Source organism: Tachysurus vachellii, chromosome 4, assembly GCF_030014155.1.
Source record: "Tachysurus vachellii isolate PV-2020 chromosome 4, HZAU_Pvac_v1, whole genome shotgun sequence".
Classification (NCBI taxonomy): domain Eukaryota; kingdom Metazoa; phylum Chordata; class Actinopteri; order Siluriformes; family Bagridae; genus Tachysurus; species Tachysurus vachellii.
In genome coordinates, this window is record NC_083463.1 from 30357048 (window position 1) to 30374424 (window position 17377).

General features: G+C 39.6%; 3 protein-coding genes and 2 non-coding genes across 5 annotated transcripts; 2 read left to right on the plus strand and 3 right to left on the minus strand.

Moving 5' to 3' along the window:
* Nucleotides 1–531: 531 nt before the first annotated feature.
* On the plus strand, nt 532–2915 carry tcf23 (transcription factor 23). Its single transcript, XM_060867205.1, has 3 exons — nt 532–975; nt 1146–1427; nt 2008–2915. The coding sequence occupies exons 1-3, from the start codon at nt 850–852 to the stop codon at nt 2125–2127; spliced, it is 528 nt and encodes a 175-aa protein (XP_060723188.1). The 5' UTR covers nt 532–849; the 3' UTR covers nt 2128–2915.
* A 1189-nt stretch (nt 2916–4104) lies between these two features.
* Nucleotides 4105–10669, minus strand: nop58 (NOP58 ribonucleoprotein homolog (yeast)). Its single transcript, XM_060868850.1, has 15 exons — nt 10514–10669; nt 9935–10011; nt 9480–9532; nt 9139–9263; nt 8870–9006; nt 8593–8657; nt 8246–8380; nt 7950–8095; nt 7693–7819; nt 7269–7567; nt 6985–7046; nt 6653–6801; nt 4971–5098; nt 4744–4824; nt 4105–4615 (listed from the first exon to the last, which is right to left on the minus strand). Exons 1-15 carry the CDS (start codon nt 10556–10558, stop codon nt 4559–4561), a joined length of 1686 nt encoding a protein of 561 aa, XP_060724833.1. The 5' UTR covers nt 10559–10669; the 3' UTR covers nt 4105–4558.
* On the minus strand, nt 7145–7228 carry LOC132845097 (small nucleolar RNA SNORD11B). The gene has a single exon (XR_009648398.1). It is a non-coding gene; the product is annotated as a small nucleolar RNA SNORD11B (small nucleolar RNA).
* LOC132845096 (small nucleolar RNA SNORD70) lies at nt 9344–9434 on the minus strand. Its single transcript, XR_009648397.1, has one exon. It is a non-coding gene; the product is annotated as a small nucleolar RNA SNORD70 (small nucleolar RNA).
* A 1511-nt stretch (nt 10670–12180) lies between the features above and the next one.
* sumo1 (small ubiquitin like modifier 1) lies at nt 12181–16141 on the plus strand. The gene is made up of 5 exons (XM_060868851.1): nt 12181–12336; nt 13972–14043; nt 14293–14370; nt 14787–14858; nt 15274–16141. The coding sequence occupies exons 1-5, from the start codon at nt 12325–12327 to the stop codon at nt 15340–15342; spliced, it is 303 nt and encodes a 100-aa protein (XP_060724834.1). The 5' UTR covers nt 12181–12324; the 3' UTR covers nt 15343–16141.
* The last annotated feature ends 1236 nt before the right edge of the window (nt 16142–17377 follow it).

Below are 17377 nucleotides of genomic sequence, written 5' to 3' on the forward strand. Positions count from 1 at the left end.
TTTTTTAATCTCCCATTGCATATCCATTAGCGTGAGTTGCACAAATTTTGTAAGTATTTTCTGCACCCAGCAGAGATCCATCTCTAGAAGCTGTTCATATATCACATCTCTTATCGAGTGAATAATTCCACTGTCGTTTGTTTGGAGATGGTCAAACTGGCATGTGTCCACTGTATGTACAACTCTCGCTGACCTGTGCTTTCAGATAACTGTGTATTGCTTGTATGTGTATTCTGCACACACATGAACAGTGAATATAACGGTCACGTCTGTGCACACAAGGACATCATAATGTCTTTTTTTTACAGATGGATGTAAAGACGTAGGACCACGCTATTGCTTTAGTATCTCAATTCCTTTGCTTATAAATGTATTACGATGCAACAGACAAAATTCAGCATCCGCCATTATAATATAAAGATTGACACATCATGAAAGTTTTCTTTTATATGTAAACAGGCACCTCAATTAGTTTACATTGTTTGGGTCATTGTGTCCGAACGGGTCATCAGGCCAAGGCTTCTTCTGGGATGGAGCTGCAGCTGTGCAGGGACTCACTGCTCTTCCCAAGCCCCCCTCCATCCCGTCGGGGGACACCCTGCAACTCCCCTGAGCTCAGTCCGTTTGGCAGTGAGTGCCTGGGGGAGGCAGGGCAGAAGATAACACTGCTTGAAGATCCCCATATTACCTCACCAGATAAGGCAAAGGGAGGAAGACGAAGCTTGGCGAGGAGGACGCCGGACCTCTGAGAAGAGAAGACGAGTGAACTCCAGTCACGCAGCTCATCCCTGAGACCCAGGCACTGCCAGAGTGAGAGCGACTGGTTCATTGAGCTCTCTGGTCATTCTCATGGCAGACACAACACTGGAGGAGGTTTTGGCTGGGGAACAGGGGGAGATGGGAGTTAGACATCAAACTCTGAGATGGACACAGCCATGCATGAGACAGGCCGCGCGCCGAGAGCCAAAGAAGTGGGTGAGTCAGAGTCAGACCAGCAAGCAGCCAATGCTCGGGTAGAACTAAACGGAACAATAGAAATACTGAAACATTTGCACCAAACTGTCGTCAAGTCTCGATCTTTACGTTTGTTCTCTTTCTTTATTAGCACTAATTTCTCGTCATCCTTTTCCTTCCTAATTTTTCAGCCAAAATCTGGGCCTGGAGTACAAGTCAGAGCATCAAAGACACAAAATTCTCCAGAAAACGCGGCGAGGGAGAGGAGCCGAGTGCGAAACCTGCGCCAGGCATTCCAGAGCCTCCAGGCCGCTTTGCCGTCGGTTCCTCCAGACACAAAGCTCTCCAAGCTAGACGTTCTGGTCCTGGCTACCAATTACATCGCACACCTCACCGAGACGCTGGACAAGGGGGCAGCTGGGTCGGATCATGCGGTGCTGCAGAGAGCTGAAGGCTACCTGCACCCTGTGAAGGTGTGTTTTACCCAGCACTCATATTTACACTTATACAGACATGCTGCAAATTCTTAAAAAAATACCGGACATTTTCTCTCAAAATAAAAATTGCATTTCTTCTTTGACTTACAAAGAATAGAATTTGTAATGTCCACTTTATTAGGAACACCCACAGCTGTCACGATTTGTTCGTTCATCAGCACAAGTGGATTTTATTATTATATAATTTGTCAGTATAACAACACTGTAATGATAATTGTATATATTCATTTATAATATAGAATAACACTGGAACAGTTAACATTATTTTTTGATGTGATGTAATGAGCTGCTAAATAATATTATCCTCCTTTTTTATTTGTTTTTACTGTTTAACTGCATGAGAGTTTGAGAGTCTGAAAATGTTTTAATGTCTTAAAATAGACTTAAATTTTGACTGGTTTAAATCATGACACTTTAATGAGGCTCCAAACAGTTTACAGCTCCATGTCCATGGATGTACTGTATATTACTAAATAATACACTGATACTTGTTCCTGAGATCCAAACTCTCAACTTTTGGAAGCCATTTTTTGTTTCCTTGTTCTTCTTCTTTCAGAAGTGGCCTATGCGCTCTCTACTGTACTGTGGGAACATTGGCGAGCACCTTCCAGGAATGAACCCGAGTCAGGAGGAGTGTCAAACTCCTAGCAGCAGGGACGAGGTCCATGCAGAATAAGCTGATGTAGCTGTCTCTAATCTCTCCTAAAGCAACAAACTGTTATAATTTAACACGTAACATCTAATCAGGGGTGGATCAGATTTCAAGTAATACAGGACACAAGTCTTGTTTATTAAATTATATTAATAGATTTTAATTAAAGTTGGGGGCACGGTGGCTTAGTGGTTAGCACGTTCGCCTCACACCTCCAGGGTTGGGGGTTCGATTCCCGCCTCCGCCTTGTGTGTGTGGAGTTTGCATGTTCTCCCCGTGCCTCGGGGGTTTCCTCCGGGTACTCCGGTTTCCTCCCCCGGTCCAAAGACATGCATGGTAGGTTGATTGGCATCTCTGGAAAATTGTCCGTAGTGTGTGATTGCGTGAGTGAATGAGAGCGTGTGTGTGTGTGCCCTGCGATGGGTTGGCACTCCGTCCAGGGTGTATCCTGCCTTGATGCCCGATGACGCCTGAGATATTCACAGGCTCCCCGTGACCCGAGGTAGTTCGGATAAGCGGTAGCAGATGAGTGAGTGAGTGAATTAAAGATGGCTGTTGTGTCCCTTATTACATGAATCCACCCTAACAGGAGAGTATATACAGTATATTACACCTATGATCACGATTATGCACAGATCCTGCAACCAAGCAAACATCTATCATTATTATATCTGTTTTATCTCCATGTTTGTTGTATTTTTCTTTTCTTAAACCTGATGTGCTATTTATTAACTAACTATAAAACATGCTCTGTTATCCCGTTGTGAAGTGTGTCTCAGTAAATACCGTAAGTATAAAATTCTTTTGTAACAAGCCTCATTTCAGCCGTTTGCAGCCTCCCACCGACTCCCTGGCATGTTTTGTCGGCTTTAATTTGCGTGTCTAGTACTAAACGGGAGTGAAAGTCTTGATTAGTAGATGGGGAGGGTTGTTATGGGGAACACTTGGCAACCGAAAGAGAGGAGGACCAATGCATGATTTGATGTGCTTTTAATCAAGTTCCCTGCAGCAGGATTTCGATTCAACTCCAACACGACTCACTTAGCAAATCCCAAATAATAATTCACAGTTGCTGGAAGTTTATCATCTAGATACTGAACACAAAATATTTATATAGCGTATCCTGGTGTTCCTGGTTTTACGTGCCATACCAAATTCAGCCCTGTCCGTACGCATCGGTCAGTCAGCTCAAGTTATAATAAGCATCTTGTGATATTCCCATCCAAAGGATCAGGTCTTTCTTGCGCAACATGGGCACGGCTCCATTAGAAATGGTACAGCGGTCAAGGCTAGCTCTATAAATCTGCTCAAGTGCAAGATAAAAGCTTTCACTCTCATGTTAAGAGCAGGAATTGTTTCACTAAGGCAGGGGTTACGGACCACAAGAACGAGGGCAAACGTTTGAACGTCGACGCTATGGACATTCCTGCCCGGCGTTCACACCAATTAAGGTTAGATTTCAGATCGTCGTCTGAGAACGCCGTGCTTCCTCATGTAAATCAAATATATGCATGGAGATAAATGAAACATCCTTCTAAATAACCTACTGGATGTTCACAAAGCCAGAATATTGTGTTCAGTACAGACATCAAGACAGGTTTAATCTTCTAGATTATTTCTTATTAGTCAAACGGATTCCTGGTTCGTTGCTTGCTCTGGTGGTCTGCTAATGATTAAAATAGCTCCTCCGTCATTAAGACCAGCACTTACTCATAGCTTGCTGAATTTATGCAGGAGTGAAGAACAAAAGTCAGAGGAGGAAATGTGAGAGGAAAAAAAAACATCACAGGTTCCTCAAACGCACAGAAGGTAGACCTACCAAGACGATGGGGCTTTTAACAAGGTGGTCTGTTAAAAGCTTTGTTTGTTTTTTTTTTTTTTTTAACCCTGAAGGGAGGGAACAAGGTTTCAGAAAAGCAGCAAATGATTTGTATATTAGGAACTTTAGTCATCATTGAATGGATTTAACAGCAAGTCAATGACAGAGACATAAGCATGAGATAACAAAAAAATACATATTTAATGACAGAGGTTGAAACGTGACGTCATCAAACCTCACGGTGGAAACGTCTCTCCTTACAGCTCGAGCTGCAACATTTCATAATTTTTCAAACTAAAAATGCACAGATTTCTATAAAAGAAATAAAAATGGCTCCCCTCACACACACACACACACACACAGTATAATGGATGAGGACATAATATATTTTTTAACTGAGCTACGAATAGAGTTAAAAGAAACATTTTGAATAGAATTAAAAAGAAATCATTTTGTTTAAAGGCAAACATTAAAAAAAAAGAAAAGGAAAAGGGGAAAGAAAAAAAAAAAAGGGGGGTGTGTGTTGGGGGGTCCTTTATGATACCAGTGTTAAACTGGTCAGATACGCAGTCATGTGATCACAACATGACAGACTTACGAGTCCAAAGATGAATAAAGTTTGTGATTTAAGGAAATTTACTGTTCTTCTGCTTCTTTAACTTTTTTCTTCTTTTTCTTCTTCTTCTCTGTAGTCTGGTAGAAATAAAAAATAAAATCATAATTACATAAACTACTGTAACGATAAATGACAGATCGTGTGTTTTCTCACGCGTACACGGACGGTAGACGTGAGCAAATTGTCTAGTATTGAAAATAAGTACCTCTTCTTTGGGACTGATTACTGCCTCCTCTTCGGGCTCTTGAGCTTTCTTTTCTTTCTTTTTCTTCTTTTTCTCTGTCGTCTGGGAACGTGGGTGGAAAGAAAAAAAAAAAGAAGGAAGCGTTTGTGTTTAATAAAAGCGGATTTCCTGTTGACAAGGATACTTAGCCAAGTGCCATAAATAAGACAGGAACTAAAGAGGTGATCAAACAGCACTTCGGTCCCTACCTCTTCTGATGGACCGGCCGCAGCCTCCTCCTCCATCCCCACGTCCTCCTCCATCTGCTGCTTCTTCTCCTTCTTTTTCTTTTTCTTCTTGGGCGTCTCGGTTTCTTCTGCGGCTGCCTCTTCGGCTTCTGCAAACAAACAAATCGAATTAAATGTGAGAATATTTTGGAGCAAATTCGTAGAAATCTGAGCGCTTCGTCTTAAAATGAAAGAAGATCCTAGTAAAGATAAACGTTATTCAAAAGTTAAGCATCTTAAACCTTTAAAGAGCTCATAAGGTCAAAAAGTCTTAGGAGTAGTGAGGAGGACATTTAAGAGGCTTAAGAGTTTCTTTGTCAGAGGAGAAAATGGCTGAAAGGTGAAGAGAGAGAAGAAGTGTGTTGTACATAATAGTATACAAAATACAAGATTAATATTAGCTATATTTAAACTTTAAATTGAAATATGTAACATCAACACAGCGCAGAAATGACATGAAATTTGACATACATACATATACTGTATATCGTCGCTGTCGGGCGGAAACCTCGTATGTCCAAATTTGGTCAATTTCATATTTTTTCACATATCGATGCTATTGGTCAGTCCCCACGTGGGTCTGTTTTTTTTTTTTTTTTACAAGTTATTAACCAATCTAAAGTCTTGAAAATAGCTTGAGCGCAAATCTCATAACTCCATTGGACACTTCAACTGTCCACCTCTTCCTCACTCCGTGGGAGAGCTTCACGGCATATTTCTCCTCAAGAAGAGTCGCAACGAATCAACACGTCTTCTGAGGTAAATGTCTTCAAAACACTGGGCTCAAAGAAAAAAAAAATCTTGACCCCCGCTAGTTCTGGTGCTCGTCTGAGGACAGGAATTTAGCGCAAGACAATCCACTGCAACGCGGACTAAACCCTGTGTACTGCAGATAAGGTACGGCGTTTTTTTATTTCCTGAAAAATAACGGTTTTGGAGATACGAGGATTATATATATATATATATATATATATATATATATATATATATATATATACACACACATACATATATACATATACATATATACACATATACATATATATACATATACATATACATATATATACACACACATACACACACACGTCTGTGCAGTGTCGATGTTTACATTATTTTCATCTCATTTTATACAACTGAGCGTTAAGGGCCTTTCTCAGGGGCCCAGCAGTGACAGCCTGGTGGACATGGGAATCGAACTCACAACCTTCCGACTGGTAGTCCGGCACCTTACCTAGGCTACCACATTCCCCCACATCCATTTACTAGCACATCTCTAATATGATCGGTCACGAACGTAATCCCTACGTGATATAGTCTCAAATATCTTAACATAGAGACAAAGTGAAGGCATAATAGACTTTTTTAATTGGACAATCACGGTCTTCAAAAGAATGCGTCATACCTAGTAATGGGTTTAGCCCCGCCTCCTCTCCGAGATAAAATTTGTTGTTTTTTCCCCCCTCTCTCTCAGATTTAGGACCAATCACTCAAGATACACAGGAGCTTTCTGAGATCATTAGAACGGTATTCTGGACCCTGGTTTAGATTTGGTGCTCAAATCAGAGTCAAGGTCAGAACCTAGTTTGAAGTTACCTCCAACCTTAAAGTGAACCATTAGTGATTTTATTCAATGCAGCGTGTAGTTGTGTTCTTAATCTCACCTTCTGCTGGCGTTTCCTTCTTTGCTTTCTTGGCCTTCACCTCCACAGGCTTGTCTTCTTCCTCCGCCTCCTCCACCTCCTCTATCTTTCTCTTCTTGGCGGTGGTTGGAAGCGTCGAGTCTCCAGACGGGTCGTACACTTTAACGTCGCTGTTCGGAGGAAATGGGCAGAAACGTGCGACGTCACAAATCAACATCAAATATGTTTTCTGTTTGAAAGGACTAACACCACATCTGGGTATAAAGTTATAGCCAGAGCTGTTTAATGATGACGGAACCACATTACTGATTAAAACCTCCTTACATCCTCAGTAGGTGACCAGCTGAACTCACCTCTTGTGCTGATACTTGTCTGCTCTGGCCAGCGCTTTTCCTGATCCACTGATTCGTCGAATCTGTAAGTAATAAAAAAGAAAAAGAAAGAGAGAAAGAGAGAAGCTTTACAAGTTAGACAGATGCACTACAAATCTCTGCACATTAAGACTGATCTAATATTAAGCTCAGATGAGGTAGTGACAAAAAGGCCACATGGAGATTTCAGGAACGTGACATGATGTCGTTATCATCACCGCTTGAAACGCCGGCTAGAGATTTCACACTAGAGATTTCACACACACCCCTTTCTCCTCGAGTTGGCGTAGTCGAGCTTCCAGCTTGGCTCGGTTCTCCACACCCATCTCAGCGTTGGTGTCTTCGCCCAACGCGTCGTAGCGGATGGCCAGAGCTGTCTTGGCTGCCAGCATTCGAGAGATCTTGCCCTTGTTTTTGGCCGTGGTTTGGCCCACCAGGGAAGCGTGGTAGATCAGACCGTATTTGGGGGTGTCCCTTCTTGTCTTTAGTGCCCTGAACAGAGCTTTCTCTGCCCCCAGGATCTGCACCGTAGATGCAGGGTGCTTTGCCAAGTTCAGCAAGGAGCCTGGTGAAAGGAACAAGAGGAAATAAGGTGTTGAATTTTAGACAAACCCAGAGTATGAGCATGTCTGTAGTGTCACACATGAGAAGGAAAATCTACAAAAAACCACCACAGTCCACTCGACTCACCGGCGTGAGAGATGAGCCGAGCCCCCACCAGTTCCCCCACCATGACGGTCAGATTGGGTGCGATGGCCATCATTCGGTTTTTCAGGTAGTCGTACAACTGAGTGCGATACTCTGAGATTTCAATAACCTATTTGTATTTAAAATAAAAAATAAAGAGAGCGAGAGAGAGAGAGATTATACTCCTACACGCACAGATCAATTAATGCAAAATAACCCCCACAAATCCCCGTCATCAGAGACACAAACATGATCCACACCTGATCACACAGATGCATGATATTGTTGATGTCCTCCTCAGACACTTCTGTTCCCATGGAGATCTCCACAGCCAGTTTGACCTCGGCCTCCACCTCCTCTGGCAGAACGTCTGAAAGATCACTGATTGCCACGTTCGTGCGGTCACCTACATCACACACAGAGAAATACGGGTCAAGCTGAGGGTGTGTGTGTGTGTGTGTGTGTGTGTGTGTATATATATATATATATATATATATATATATATATAAAATGTTTCTGTCTAATGTATTGGTAGCGTACGAACGTGCTCACGCACCGATCTTGCGGACGGTCTTGCAGTACGCCAGGTTGTCTGTGACGATCTTGCCGAGCTCAGGGAAGTGCCAGCCATACCACTCGCGACAGCGCATGATGTAGTTGTTCAACTCCTTGTCCAGGTCATCCAGGAGGGCTGAGAAACGCAAAGAGCAGACGATCCAATGAGGAAAACCGACTGAAACCTTCCAGTGGCTTTAACAAGGTGTTACACTGCACACAAGCTCAGATGAGGTAGTGACTTAGACTCCTTCATCAATCTCAGGGTCTTGACACAAGGTCAGAATCATCAGTGCTTGCTTTCTGGGAATCTATAAAGCATTTATAATAACAAGCAGACACACTCACATATGGCTTGAACAATCATGGTGTCCACTTTGTCAGGGCTAAACTTCAGCTTGTAACGGGAAAGGCTAGGTAGGGAAAGGAAAAAAAACAAAACAAAAAAAAAAATGAGCATTTCAGAAAGCATAATACATCATTGTAAGCATGTGGCTCGTCTGATAGCTGTCTCAGTGGTAGTGACGAATAGTGATTGATTTCTTCAAAGAAGTCAGACATGCAACTAATCATAGACAGCGGACTTTTTTTTTTTAGTCTGTGTGTGAAAACTATGCATTCCCACCTGTGGGCCAGACCCAGACACATGGCACTCATCTCTCTTGGAGGAAGCCCGGTGATCAGACCCTCCATCTGTGCCCTGATGCCCCTCATGAGCTCAGCCACAGCAGGACTGTGCACGCAGCTCAGGTTCAACTTGTCCTGGAAAGGAAAGTGACACAGAGCACAAATTAATCATCATTCAACAACAAATAAAGGGCTGTTCGCTTCCAAAAAGCTAAACAAAAAAAATCTCAGCGTGTCCAAAACAGATTATCCAGGAAGTGTGCTTACTTTAATGACTCCTCCGAGCTTAGCGTCCGTTATTGCCAGCTGCTCATGAGCCTCTTTGGCCACCACTTTCTTTAGCACCTTCTTTAACGTCTTTCCGATTTTCCCCTCCACTAAAGCGGTGGCCGCTAAAGAGAGCAGGAGCAACAGAAAGACTTTCAGTTTAGCAAAATAAATAAATAAATGTTTCTCTCCCCCAGTTTAGTTAAGGAGTGTCGTCTCAGTGGTAGTGACGTAACGACTGTGTATCGACCTCATACTGTATTCAGATTAACAGATACATCACTGACGACACACACACCGACTAAAGCGACGTATAATTACTACAACAAACACTTTTGTACCTGCCAGAGCTTCGGTTGTGTCCTGAAACTTTTCAAAGTGCTTCAGTTTTACTCTGTAAAAAAAGGAGCAAACTTCATATGAGCAACGGTTACTTTTTACACATACCTGGCAACCCTAGTTGAGTTCACAGAAGAAATCAACTCATTTTTAGGGAATTTTCTTTACTTTCTTTAACCCGGTTCTTTGTTTACACGCACAGCTGATACCCACAATACATCCACATGAGTAATTATCTGATTAACCTAAAATCTGAGTCTAATCAAAAATTCTTTTTAATCTTCTATCATCCTGTTTGTAAGTTTTGTAAGTAAAATGATCACTCGACAGATCACTGGTGCAGACTGTAATCCACTGGATCAACAGTGGATCACTCTGCAGACTGTAAACAAGCTGTGCATGAAAAACAAAACACAACATCTCACGTTTTAAACAGTTCTGAATAAACCTGTCTCACATTTTATTGGCTTTCTCTGGTGTTTCAAACTCCTTCCACAGGCTGTCCACCTGCTGCAGCTTCTGCTCGTCCAGCACCTGTGTACAAAAGAACAAAAAAAAAAGACTCTTACTTTAAAATTTCATGATAATTAAAAAATCCTGTAGCTTTTTTTGATCACGTGGCCATTTCTTTAACGCTCGCGCACAACAACAAACTCTTTATTCCAGTCAATTGATGGGGGAATCAATCAATGAATGAACAAAATTCGTGCGTATTATGAGTTTATCTGTTGTGTCACTAGGTTACAGAAATGTAGCCTTAGCCAAGTTAGCTAGCTTTATCCAGCACATAAGGCCCACATTTAAGCTCAGCTCAGATATAAATGAACACATCACTTATCTTACTGATATTAAGTTGATTTCAACTGACATTAACACGATCGTGGTATTAAGTCATGTTAATCATTCATACCTCAGCAGAAACTGTTAATTAACTTCCAAATGCATCACAGCTAACTCACGTGCTGGTTAGCTAGTTAACAGTGCTATCAAAAGTACAAGAAAATATGCATCACAAATGTAAATAAATCATGCATACCTTAAATATGGCATAGCCGGCAGCTGTTTCGAATAAAACTAGCATTTTTAACGGTGTATATTCTACCTAAACAAACTAATTTGGCTCCGTAGTCGAGCGCGTGCTCCTTTAGCAGAGCACATGAACTTCTTACCACGCGGTACTGGAAGCAGGGAGTGTGCTAACACGCATGCGCAACGTCACAGACGCCGTGTCGATCTCTGTGAACGCGCATGAGCAAAAGATCTAATTTGTTGCCAGGTGTTTGATTTTTACACGTAGAGAAAAGTTTTTCCGCTTTATTGCTTTTGTTTTTGCTGTCTGTTAGATGTTTATCAGGAATAACATACATTAATCATCAAAAGCATTATTTATATTAACGTGTCATATTTAACAAAATAGATGTTTTCATTTCATTTTCAAGTTGTTTTTTTTTTAAGGATGAAAAGAATACTAAACAAAACATTTCAACAAAAAAATGGTTTGTTTTTATAAATAAATGTTACAAAATAAACAACATCATTTTGCAAACTGACCTTAAAAACTGCTATATATAATTGCCATACGCTACACACTCATTCGTCGTTATTTATATAGGAAGAATTTATTTTATTTGTGACAATATCTACAGTGTGTTATATTTGTGAATGAAGTATTCGCGTAAATTACCTCTACAATTTGTTTTACTGTTAAATGGTACACATTTGAGTTATACTGATGATATTACTGTAATATTGACGCTTGTGCACTTTAAGGTGAATTCTGTGACGCACATTTGGCAACCCAAGTGCTGCTGCAAAAGCAAAGTTCACGTTGTTCTTATGCTCATATGGGCAGGGTTTTCCATCGTGTCATGCTGTTCGTTGTACTTTTCCTCTCCTCTCCTTCCCTAACACGTTGTTAAATAAATTCGTATAAATAACAATGCTATTAATTGCTTTAAAAATTCACTTTAAAATTCATTTATCAGGAATATCATAAATTCAGTTTTAACAACTAACAATAAAGTTATACAAGCTGATCTATAATGCCAAGCAGTATTTAATAGTTATTTCACAAATATACTAAAATGCACATCACATCAGGAAAATATGATGAGTTCATTTGTACGTAATTTAAAGAAAAATAACAATCAAAGACGTACAATAATAATACCCCATACAAATGATGTGCATACTAAAACTGCATTATCAGGACTGTCAGTCATCACATCATCTGTATATGATATATTACACACACTACTGCTGCTATATATTGTACAAAAAGCATAATGTTGCACAATATTATTATTTGCATTCCCACACTTTATGTACATAACTGATCAGTCATATTCTATATTCATATTTAATACTCATTCTGTCTATATTGTATCTCATCGTCTGCATTGTCTTGTATAGTATAGTGTTATTTATGTCTGTACTTTTGAGAGTCACAAACAACTGGAACCAAATTCCTTGTGTGTGTCAACACACTTGTCCAATAAATCTGATTCTGATTCTGATAATAATGATGATGATGATGATGATGATGTCAGTGTAAAGGGTGGAAATTCAACTTTAATCCAGATACAGATATTGAAAGATCATAGTATGGTGAGTTGAAGAAAAATTAAAATATATTTTTTCCCTGTTTAAATCTGAGTTTAAATCCGGCGGAAAGCACCGTGTGTCCCCCAGGAGTGCTATGATCTGATCTAATCTCCTCCTTCTTACTCCAGTGAGCGTGTGTGTGAGTGTGTGTGTATTAGTGTTAGTTTGTTAGTCCTACATTACTCTCACTTCATTTTATCAATAAAATTATCCCCTGAAAAGGGATCTACGTTGTGGAATATCATGTCAGACACGGTGAGTTTAAATGTCTTTAATACTTTTAATAGATTTACAAAGTAAAACAACATTTCCTGTATTATCGGTGTATCGAAATGACACCTAAGCTAACTAGTAAGCTAACAGAGCATTTGTTTAGCATAGCTCTCATGCTAATAGCTGGCTGTTTTGACCATGTATAGCCACCGAGATGGTGTGTCGTTTTCTTTTTTATTTCTAGTATATTTTAACATATACTTAATGTCTGATTGTATTGTCAGTGAAAATGGTATTTGTATTTGTTTTCGCTCACTAGTTAGATTATTAAGCTAGCGTAACACTATAATTTCTTTACACCGATATTCAGCAAAATCCCGCCCCCTGCTCTAGGACTGGCTAAAATTTAACCTTGTGCTCTAGGATTGGCTGACATCAGTTCATACTACTCGCCGTTGTTAACGGAGTAAACGCCTGGTTTAGCGTTCAGTCAAACGGGTCAACGGCACCGCCATTTTAGAAAGGTCAAATTTCTGTAACTCCAGATTATTTTTTGTTTTTGAGTGATTTCTGTCCAAACGCAGACAGCATTTATTCTACATACAGCAAAATACATACGTCGAGTTTCAGGAATTACACTAAATATTGTACTAAATGTTGTATATATAACTATACATATATTATTCCTAATACGATTAACAAATATTTAAATTTATTAATATTTATATTAGACGGGATATGCAGATGTTGTATTTGCTGTATCGTACTATATGCCTCATAAATGAAGTTTCTACTTGATCATATCATAGACCTGCATTGTCTTACAAGTCAGTCTCGCCCTTTCCAATATGGCGAAAATGTTGGCGTATTGCACCTGCTAGCGCTAACGGCTAATTCGTGTACGAACTACTGAACCAATGATGGCGCAGGGGACAGGTTCCTACTAGCCAATCCTGTCACAAGGAGGTCGGGCATGCCGCAAAAGCGGTGGGAAAAACAACACTGGCTAGCTTTAGCCTGCTAGTTGTGTGGAATTCCTTGTAAATGTGAACGCGAGATAAACTTTACACCCACGTGTAAAGATTTCAGATGTCTTGTAATAGAGCTTTTATAAGGGGATTCATTGGAGATGATTACATTATTTATTAACCTATAAACAGAAAGAGAACATTTTAATGCTAGGCTTCATGCTAGTTAGCAAGCGCCGTGGTACAATGTAACGTATTAGCCGAGGTAATTAGCAGGTCGCCAGTGTTTACAATGATTAGTGTAAACACTTCCGCCAGCTTCTTTTCTCAGCTGTTTGTCTTCTTACTACTATAAAGATGCCCAAAACGTGTTCAAGCCTATTAAAATAAGTTTGAAACAACATATAAGAACCTAATACACTCATAAATGACACAACCCCACTGAACAGCTGTGGGATGCAATGGAACTGAAGCCTACAAACAGACACACCATCAGTGTAGTGTCTGATGTCAAAGAATATTCTTATACTGTAGCTGAGCGAAAACTAATCCCCACAGCCACGTACCAACATGATTATAACAGCATAGAGATCTGGAGTGGGATGTACAACAAGCACAGTACGAGTGTGATGGCCAGGGGTGCACATACTTTTGCCTGTGTATGCCTGAACATGTTTTAAATGTGTGTTTGTGTTTCTGGTGATTACAGGAGACAAAACCATCCAGCGAAGGAGCAGAGAAGAAGGATGGAGAGTACATTAAACTCAAAGTGATTGGCCAGGTAAGACAAGATGGCTTACTTTATAAAACGGAGCGGAGGGCTTTGATCTGCGATGCTGCTTCATCACCGCATCATGTTTTTCAAACCTTTTCTTGTCACACGATACGTTTGTTTGCGTTACCGTATCACACTCGGCCAACAGTGGCATTTTTCAGTCATCACCCATAAACACCTGAATAAATCACCATTACATTACAATATGTTGCTGCTTTACTTTTCTTCACTTTTTTTCTTCTTCTCTTTTTCCAGGACAACAGTGAAATTCACTTCAAGGTGAAAATGACAACGCATTTAAAGAAGCTCAAGGAGTCGTACAGTCAGAGACAGGTATAGAGTCCCGAAAGCCAGTATACAGAAATACTAACATGCCACAAAAGCCTTTCCTTTTGTGCTTAATGGCGGCTGGTGATGTCGAGACTCGACACGATAATTTAAAATAATAATTCGGTCGAAGGGATCAAAGGTTCTTTGTCAATAGATATTAAAGATGTGTGATGTAATGCAGAGAAATGATTTTCCTTCATTTCTCGTGGAACAGTGAACTAAAAAAAATTGAAACAGATTTAAAATAATAATCTTATAGTAAACTCTATTGTGTATGCATATCTGTGAGAGGTACGAATATGCAAGAACACTTATGAATATTTCATTGCAACATACCTATTTAAAAAAAAAACAAACTCAGCATGTGACAGGACAAACACTGTGTAATGATACCGATTCGGTTCTGGATTGTTATACAGGGCGTCCCTATGAACTCTCTACGGTTTCTCTTCGAAGGACAGAGGATCGCAGATAACCAGACTCCCAAAGAGGTTTGTTTCCCCAACTTTTCTTTTTTCCTTCCCTTCCTTTCCTCTTCCCGATTTTTATTTACATTCCCTCAATCGCCAGTCGCTTCTATCCAAACAAGATAGGAGATGTGCGAGCTGTGCTGAGCTAAAGAAATGCTGACAGGATGGTGATGTAGTAATGTCACTAAAATGTTATAATGGATCAGTTTTGGCCTCATTAGAGCAGGGGTCAGAAATGAATAATTAGTTTTAAATAGTAAGATTTATGTATTGTATCCAGTGTTTATTTACTCAATCAACATTTTGAGAAAACGTTATTTCTGCAAAGATGAAACTCCGTCCTTTGGCACCGAAAGAACCACACAGAGAGGACACGGCACACTACAGCTTGCGTATGTGAAATGGGTTTTGTTAAGATGTCTGTGTGTCTGTGCAGTTGGGGATGGAGGACGAGGACGTGATCGAGGTGTATCAGGAACAGACCGGCGGCTACTGGAACGACTAGACCTTTACTTCATCTCTTTATCTTTTTAAATCTTAATTTTGTATGTATAATGTTTATTTCTTTCTGTTTCCCTTTGTGCTTCACCCAGAGGGAAATAGAAAAAAAGAAGAAAACCATCTGGATCAAAAAGATACTTCAGAGCAAGAGAGAGCGTTAGAGGAAGGAGGAAAGAATATGAACAAAAGATAATGCTTTTTTACCCAAACCCCCCCTAAGTCCTGTAAACAGTCTGGATTAGCGTGTGCCACAGACCCTCAGAGTACCTAGTCTAATTTTCCTGATGAATTTATCCCCATCGTAGAGGCTTCATTTCCACTGGATAGACACTAAACCTGTCAAGTCTATTCCTCTGCGATATTCCTCTTCTGTGTAATTATTGTCAGATGATAAAATGTGTGCTGCTGCGTTTTCCTTGTATGTAACGATTGCACACATCAAGGGAGCATCGCCAACATTGTGTTGAAACTGTATGATGCATGTTTTGTTTGTTTGTTTCGTCTGTTCTCCGTTCAGACATCTGTGCCGCTATTCAGAAAAAGCGTAATAAAATAAGGCCCTGTTTTATGATGTAAAAAGATCTCTGATCAACACTCAGGGGTGATGTTTAACCATGCAGAAATGATTCCATTGATCTCTCACACACACTATGATGATGATGATGATGATGATGTCACTGCACGTTTAGGTTTTTTTTTTTTTTGGTTTGAACTGGAGAGGACTTGGTCCAGATGGTTTGTGGACAGAAATTATTATTTTGCTTTTGTCTTGTTTTTTAAATAAAATGTGTCATAAAATCTCATACTAGTTTGTGGTCTATGCTCACAGTCTTTCAGGACAGGCTGAGGTTTTTATTTTTAACTTTAACTTTTAACTTTTAGGTTTAACTTTTATTTAAAATTTAGAACTGCTTTGTGTCAGGAATAAAAATCATAACAAAGATTATACAATTTAGACGCTAGGTGGCAGCAGTGGCGCTGTTTGTGCAGATAAACTCAACAGACCACTAGGCGGGGTTGCCTGGTCTGTGGTAATCCCGCAGATTGGATTACATTAACATTAGTAATAGTAGAACAATTTAATTAATTACTTAATGACTTATAATTTTGATATAATTTATAAACAATTTGCAATTATTTTAAAATATATTGGACTTTTTAATGACTTGTTTTAGTGAACGTTTTAATTGTTGAAGAAATATTGCAAATTATTATTATTATTATTATTATAATACAAGTGAACATTTTTCAATTTATTGCATTTAAAATGCACGGATTTTTTTAATGTAAACTACTTGCATGGTCTGGTTATTAAAGTTTGGTGACTGAGAGAGAAAAGTGAAAGATTTCCAAACAGTAGACGAAGCTTTTTGCATGAAGGAGCTCTTAGTGAATCGACTGAATCATCAGAGTAGATAGTGCAAAAGTTTGCAGCCCCACAATTTCCAAGACAAATCCTTTGTACGCCTGGAGCAGAGATTCGTCTGTGGACTTGAATTCAAATTCAAATTCAAATTCAAATTGGAATCAGTCGATTCAGTAGTTGATTTGTCTTCTTTACCTCTAATAAATGTAAGAACTATCAGTGAACCTCATGATCATGATGCTGTTTAGCCTTTGTAACTCTTGCAAATTATTATTTTTTTATAAACAAGACTTATTTTTGTTTATTGCTGCATTCTGCTGTTAAACTAGTAACACGATTAAAAAAAAAAAACAATTAGCAAATATGTAAAATATGGTTAGCTTGTGAGTTTATATCGGTGACAATAAGCAAAAAAAGAATGAGAGAACATTCCTTCTTCGCTGGATCTTGAGGAAAATGGAAGATGCGGCATTCGGACTTTTTATTTCGACTCCAGGAAAAGGAAGCTTTAAACATAAGATCATAAACGGATTTACATGTCGATGTATTTTAATGCTTTTCTGGACCCAAACCCAAATCTTTAAAAAAAAAAAAATCTCAGTATTTGAAAACAAAGTGCTATGCAAAGAAAGAGAAGAAGGAGAGAGGCATGAAAAATGGAGGGAGAGAATTA